The sequence below is a fragment of the Pelmatolapia mariae genome, linkage group LG8, assembly GCF_036321145.2.
Source record: "Pelmatolapia mariae isolate MD_Pm_ZW linkage group LG8, Pm_UMD_F_2, whole genome shotgun sequence".
NCBI classification, from domain to species: Eukaryota; Metazoa; Chordata; class Actinopteri; order Cichliformes; family Cichlidae; genus Pelmatolapia; species Pelmatolapia mariae.
In genome coordinates this window covers 322,142-329,528 of record NC_086234.1, presented here as the reverse complement: position 1 = coordinate 329,528, position 7,387 = coordinate 322,142, and the positions used below count along the sequence as shown (strand labels likewise).

Below are 7,387 nucleotides of genomic sequence, written 5' to 3'. Positions count from 1 at the left end.
GGGATTCCCATGATGCACTGGGTGTTTCTTCTTCACTCACTATGTGTTAATAGACCTCTCTGCACTGAAATGGCCTGTACTTGTATAGCGCTTTACAGCGGTCATTAGTTCTTATTAATCTCTGGCTCTCTTCCACAGCGTGACTTTGTCGCGTCTTCCCTAACCTCAGTCAGTTGCGGCAGGTGGCCGCCCCTCCCTGAGCCTGGTTCTGCTGGAGGTATGTTTCTGTTAAAGGGTGTTATATAAATAATGTTGAATGTGTCACAGATTAAATCTACATCATGTGACATCACACGTACCTCTGACTCCTCACTAAACATCAGCGTCTTTCTAAAGCACTACAGGCTGCCCCTCTGCAGACTTCCTGAAGTCAGTCAATCAGAACAAACCCCCCTTAAAGGAAAGGCCCTAAAACAGCTTGTTTGGAGGAGTCGAGGAGCTGCAACCAGTAACAGACAAAGAAGGATTATTCTGATCTTTGAATCATGCAAAGCTGCTGCAGGACAGTCTAAAAGTCTAATCCTGTCCTCACCTCAGTTTCACGGTCTGCAGAGGAGGCAAACTGTCTGTCAGTCTGTTGATCATGTACGAGGCAGCTAAGGATGAAGCTTCCTCTGAGTTTACCTGTGAGTTTACCTGTTCACTATGGGAACTTTCAGCCCTCAGTCTGTCTGACAAGACTCAGCGATTTCCTGAGGTCTCTGCAGCTGAAATCTGTAAGTAAAAAGGAAAGCAGCTTGGACCAACCTGTGGGGAAGTTTGTAGGATGGTCGTCTCGTCCATCTTTCAGAAGGTGCAGCTTCACCGCAGAAGACTCTTAAGACTCTGTCCTCATCAGTCCACCTTGATGACATTGACGGGATCAGAGACACATGAGACAGATCGAAATCATAACTTTGTTTATGTGGTAACTTTAAAAACAGCAAATTCTGTTTCAGGTACATGTGTCAGTTTAAGAGGGGGCGGGTGGATGACGTACAGAAGCGTGATTGGCAGTTATCAGTGGCGTCTCTCACTCACTAACACCTGCATTTCTTCCTGTTAACACATCTGTCAGTCAAAGCTCAGTGTGCATCAGGCCCCGCCCACCTTCTCTCTCCTTCACTCTCTCGCTCGCTCTATTTGGCGTTTCTCTGATTGGCTGTCAGTGTGACCAGCTGACGGTGCCGAGCGCTGATTGGCTTCTCTCTCTCCCCGTTCTCGGATTGTCAGGGGGCGTGTCGGTGCGCGCGGACAGGCAGCGGTCGGACTTTAAAATGGCGGAAAAATAAACGAAGAAAAAAAAGTAAAAAAAAAAAAAAAACGTGGACACGGAGGGAAACCCCGCTGCTGTCCGGGACGGGCCGAACCGGGCCGAACCGGGCGACAGGTTTCCATGAACTGCACCAGGTGAGCTGCTCAAATATTAAACTGCGCCACAGCCTTCATCCTCCTCTTCATCATCAGTCTGTGAACTCCAGCTCCAGTGCAGCCTGGCACTGATCAATAAGCGATGGTTCGGTTATTGGTTTCAAACATCGATCAGAAGAACCGCCGGGTCAGTCTGTAAACTCTGAACTTCAGCTTTAAAATCGGAGAAGTGTTTAAATATTCATCACAGGGCTGCAGATTACCCAGCAAATCATCAATAATCTGGCTTTGACTGTTGACCATGCACTCAGATTACTCTGTCAGCACCGCTTCAGGTGTGTTTCTTTCTGCTTCGTGTGATATCAGAAACAGAAAGCAGATAAATGCAAACGTGTTTTCTTTAGACTGCTGTTAGTCGCCCTCCTCATGTTTGTGTGTCCGACATACCTGTGAGCTAAAGATGCCCAATAATCAATCATTTAGTGGTTATTGGTTTCAAACATTGATCAGCAGAACCAGCCAATCACACGGACTGTATTGAAACCTAACTATGTGGCCCAGAGACACGCGCTGGAGTTTTTCTCACTTCGTGCATGAAAAAACGTTTGCACGCGGACTGATTTTTAGACGCTGTATTAAGTCTCGACTTTTACCAGCTCTTTAATTTGAAGTTGGACCTGCAGTTCTGTGATATCGTCCAGTTTGTGTTTTTTCTGTGTAAAATCACCTCTAAAGACACCTGGGCCTCCTGCGCTCTTCGCCGTCTTCACACAGCCAAGATTTTGAACAAAAGAAAGGACGGGCAGGAAAGAGAATCTCTGAAAACCCACAGTCGGGTCTAAAAGTCCAGGACTCAGAAATGAGTGCTGGTGCTGTATGAGCACACCTGACATACCTGCTTTTTAGGCAGTTTGAATGTATTAAGAATCACAGAATGTTGACCATTTAATACATTAACGAGGAAAGAATGATTTGATTGGTCACTTTTTCATCTCAAGCGCTCTGAACTTCGTCTGAGAGGCCATATGTAGTTCAGGTGTTTGGTGTTGCAGGGAGTCGGTATCTTCATTGACTTTATTCAAATTAATGGCGATTTCTTCTTCTGCACTCTGAATACTGACCCCCTCTGTCTTCCTCAGGGTCCTCCATGTCCTGAACCCTCGCCCCGGGGGCCCATCTCCCATCATGCCCATCGACGTGGCCGTGAGGATCTGCCTGGCCAGCTCACCTCCTCTGCGCTCCTTCCTCGGGAACTGCAACAAGCGCTCCTCATCCTCAGCCGCTCTGCTGCCGCATTGCCGACCGCTGCGACCCTGCCTTACTTCCGCGATGGCGACGGCACCATCAGCAGGCGCAGAGAGCAGCAGCGGCAGCCCGGGGATGTTAAGGAGGAAGAAGAGGAAGACCGTGGTGTTTGCGGACTCGCGGGGTTTGGCACTCGCCACTGTCCACGTCTACAACGAGTGCGAAGATGAGGCGCTCAGCGAGCTGCTGACCGAGATCGAGGGTGCTGCCGCCGGACTGCACCTGGCAAACATCAAAGGTGACGGAGGAGGTCACTGATACTTAACAACAAACAAATCAGTAATCTATTAATCAATGCATTGTTCTGGAAGCTTCTTTGTGCCTGGTTGCTTACTCACAGCCTGTTTTTCGCTCTTCTTTCTGCATCCCTGAAGCAGTTGGGAAGTCAGAACATTTCAGCTGAGCTTCATGTTCTTTATTGACACCTTTCTTCTTCTCCTCCTTCCAGATCCAGCAGATTGTGGTTCTTGCCTGGTTCTGGCCTTCACCCAGCCAGCCGCAGACTACTTAGACCTGAGGAGTCGGCTCAAAGCCCAGCAGGTGTGCCTGGAGACCTGTTCGGTCCAGGAACACCTGCTCTCGGGTACCGTCCAGGTCCGAAACATCTGCTTTGAGAAGTCTGTCTGGGTGCGGATCACCTTTGACTCTTGGTGTTCCTTCCAGGACGTTCGCTGTCAGTACCTGAACAACGTCTACGGTTGTCCCGACACCGACACCTTCTCATTCTCCATCGCACTCCCGGAGCTCCTCAAGCCCTCTGGAAAAGTGGAGTTCTGCATCCGGTACCAGACTCAGGACCAGACCTTCTGGGACAACAACCTTGGGAACAACTACCGGCTGGCAACGGCCGATCGAAACAGTTGGAGCACGGCCGTTGAGAGTCCAGCTGGAGTACCGTTCCAGAGAGAACGCAGCGGAGACAAGAGAGATGAGATCCATTCGGACTTTGATCCGTTCGGAAGCCCTCGGACATCAGCGGGAATCTTTCCTGAATGGCAGAGCTGGGGCCACATAGAGACCACCCCCTACTGGTGAGACTGCCACAAGACACATTTTTAGGTCACACTCACTGGCTTTTATGATGTACAAGATCCACTCGAGCACTAAAGAAACACTTTATCCTCCAGCTGTGATCCAGATGTTTGTAGGATTCACTGCGCACTTCCTCACTTTACCTCACAGGAGTTCTCAGACAGATGTTTACCTCTGGATCTGTCTCGTACTCTTTTACCCCATGCACCCAAAAACTGAACCTTTAACTTACACCCTGGTTCCCAGGATCCCGGCGCCTAGCCGGATACCACCCGGGGCTCCTTCATACGCAGCACAGAGAAGCAGTCAGGAGGAACCAGGAGTTTCAAAGGGCTTTAAACCAGCATCCAAAGGAGACTTTGAACCACGAGATGAGCTGACAGGCTTAAGATTCAGTGCTTTCTCAGAAGCTCCCAAAGATCCGTAATCAGCGCCTTACAAACGTTTTTTCCTCTGGTCTACATGTTCTTCTTCTTCTTTTGGGTTTCACAGGACTTGGATGACCTTCACGTCTTCATGAGCATCCTTCTCTGGAGGACTCTGAAACACCAGCATGGTTAATGTAAGGGTTCCTGAGGAGGTGCGGGGCTCAACTTTTTTGGGTTGTTTTATATGAACTGAATTGCTTCTGTCGTCAGGACACAGCTTTGAGTTTCCTTGGTTCATGAACTCGGCATGACCGTGACGATCAGTGTTGTGCTGTAACAGGTCAGATTTAGGAAGTGTTTTAGCCGTTACTTTAGACGGCACGCACGTGACTCACTGCTAGTTATTATGATGATGGCAGGGTTCATGGGGGCAGAGCTGTGGTCACCTGAGCTGCTGCTGGTTTAGCTGGCACACCCTGTGGTCCGTCACTGTTCAGACTGGTTTGTCGCTCTCTTATCTGAGATTTTTTTGTTGCAGTTGTTCGCTACTGTGTCGACTCGGACTCGCTATAGTTATGTCAGTGAGCTTAGACTAACCGTTCTCGAGTCTGAACTTGTTTTGATGCTGAGATCTTCTAATATCTGACCTTTGACCTGTGACTTGGACCCTTCAGGGACTGGACCAGCTTCAGTCAGAGCTGTGCCTTCACGTCTCCCTGTGGGGATCCTGAGTTCCTGAAAATGTTAGCTTCAGAGGCTAGTCCTTGAGCTAAAGTCACATGACCTCATACATAACCAGGTTCAAAGGTTAGCCTGATGACGCAAACTTGTCTGACTGGTCAATGTCAAAACTGTGGCTCATCTGTTACCGGGCAGATTTCGGCCATGTTTTTCCCCCTCACTGATGTAGCTTTAAACGGTCAAAGGTCAGGAAAGCCTTGTCACGTTTAGTTGTTTTACTCTGACCCTCTGCTATGGGCGGAGTCACGTGACCTTTCACTTCCTCTTTGCTCCTGAAACCTTTACTGAACACTGCAGTGCTCTTACCTGTGTGTGTGTGTGTGTGTGTGTGTGTGTGTGTGTGTGTGTGTGTGTGTGTGTGTGTGTGTGTGCGCGTGTGTGCATGTGGGGACCATGTGACAAGAAGTAAGAGGGAAATGTGTTTAAAGCGAACGATGATGATGTCGATACTGATGGGCCCTGAAGTGTTTCCTGAAGGGCTTGTGCTGCGTTCAGGTGCTGTCAGCCCTGAGGCTTGGAGTTTTTGTATGAGCGACTGTATCGGGGGGTGGGGGCACAGTTCCCTAACCACAGAACCCCGCCCTCAGCTCTGACTTATTATATTTAACTTGGTTAGCTCATGAGCTAACTAGCTGCTAGCACTGTAGCAAGGCTGTAACGTAATGTGAAATGTAATGATGATGTCTGTACCAGGAAGTGATGTAAGCAGGGAGTGTTTGTCTGTTCCTATTTTTGTGTATCATTTCATAATAAAAGTCTAACATTTGTAAAGTTTGATTCTCGCTTACTTTATTCTGAAAAACTGACATCATATGAAGAGATGAAAGATAAATAATCAGTAATTGTTTTAAATTGGGATGTTTTCACCTGAAAGTGTCCTTGTTGTTCAACCAACTCTGAGGGTTTCAAACTCGAACATGCTCTCTGGGACAGGAGGAGGAGGAGGCTGGCGTGATGAGATGTGAGCTGATGGCTGCAAGCGTGATTAACATTCCTGGTTTTGTCTGATTACAGTCCAGCTGACTGAACCGAGGGGAAAGGGCGGTCAGCGAGTCAGAGCGGCCATGTGATCGAGCAGAATCTGTTCAATTAACAGGAAGTGAGATGGACGGTCTGTATAAGTTATTGATCCAGAGTGTGTGTGTGTGTGTGTGTGTGTGTGTGTGTGTGTGTGTGTGTGTGTGTGTGGATAGTTTCCACTGAGGGAGATTTATGCTTATATAAGCTTGTGAGCGTGCGCGCAGACGGGAAGTTAAATCTGGTGCTGTCAGATGCGATGTGGATTACATCGCTGCTGTCACATGACCTCAGAGGCCGTGAAGCTGTTTCTGTCCCTGGGTTGGCTGCACCTGTACCACCTCCTCTTCCTCCTGAGAGCAGCTTGTGTCCACAGGTTTCTACTGGATGTTTTGGAGTCTCATTCTCAGGCTGAAGTCACATGACCCCACACTGCTCATCACTTTAATGAGGTTTAAATATTAAAGAAGTGGAGCTGCTGTCTGACCCCGAGATTAAACTTTATTTAAAGCCTTCTTTCAGCTCTTTATTTTGAAAAGCTTTGTGAGGTTTAAAGCAAAGCGTCCTCTTCCTGCTGCTGTGGATTCATTGACCTGTAAAATCATCGATGTTTATTTCATCAGGAACTAAATCGATGTATCTTTTTGAGTTTTAACTGAAAACTTATTGAACTGCTTTTTCATTTTTAGAACACTGCGATTGGCTAATGTCAGTGCTGACGGCACTCATCTGTTGCCGGGCAGACTTCAGCCATGCTGAGCCCTGACGTGCAGTTTGAACTTGACAGTAAACAGATGCTGACTTCAGATTATCCCATTTATATAAGAGGATCATCATCATAATGACTTGAATTCAGGCGTCTGATTGGCTCCTGACCTGAAGCCGATTTACTGATAATTTGATCCTTGGATCAATAATACCCAATAAGTTGACAGCATTGCATAGCTCTGACAGATATCTTCAGCACATGAAGTAAAGTCAGGAAACCATGGAGAAGTGGGAGGAGTCTGTTTCTGATCTGACCAATAAGGGGTCAGCGGTGGGATGTGAGGAGTCTAACTGTTAGCACGCTGAGGCTAACAAACATGTTTGATAAGAAGAAAGTGATCAGTTACTGAGCATTTTTGATGTACTCTGATTACTTTCAGCATGTAATGTTAGTGCAGGTCACCTGTCCGCGGTTCTGGGTTTGAGTTTCCTCCTGTTTGAAACATTTAATGAAATATTTAATAAAATATTTTCACTGCTCCTGCTTTACTTCCTTGTTTATTTTCCATTTATCTCCTGATTTATTTACTTCCTGCCCAAATGGAGCAGCTGTTTTTTTTATCAGGAAGTTTGAGCCTCTGACTTTTAGACGAGGCTCCATGTTTCTCACTGAGCGCTCTCTGCAGGCAGAGAAGAAGCTCTGCTAGAGGCTAACGTCTGCACGTCTGGAAGAACAGAGGTCTCTGAGGTCCATACCAGGAACGCTGACATCATCAGAGCTGAGTCATTCAACATTTACATCAATATTTCAAATTCACATTTTATTGATCCCTGAAAACAAAATCTGACGAACCAAAACAAAGTTT

At 47.3% G+C, this 7,387-nt stretch overlaps 1 protein-coding gene across 1 annotated transcript; it reads left to right on the top strand.

The window, feature by feature from the left end:
• The first annotated feature begins 1,208 nt into the window (after nucleotides 1-1,208).
• Nucleotides 1,209-5,573, top strand: ppp1r3cb (protein phosphatase 1, regulatory subunit 3Cb). Its single transcript, XM_063482369.1, has 3 exons — nucleotides 1,209-1,389; nucleotides 2,490-2,893; nucleotides 3,104-5,573. Exons 1-3 carry the CDS (start codon nucleotides 1,376-1,378, stop codon nucleotides 3,688-3,690), a joined length of 1,005 nt encoding a protein of 334 aa, XP_063338439.1. The 5' UTR covers nucleotides 1,209-1,375; the 3' UTR covers nucleotides 3,691-5,573.
• The last annotated feature ends 1,814 nt before the right edge of the window (nucleotides 5,574-7,387 follow it).

Coding starts and splice junctions, on each gene's coding strand:
- ppp1r3cb (XM_063482369.1), top strand. Junction 2,894..3,103: donor GCACCTGGCAAACATCAAAG/GTGACGGAGGAG, acceptor TCCTCCTTCCAG/ATCCAGCAGATTGTGGTTCT.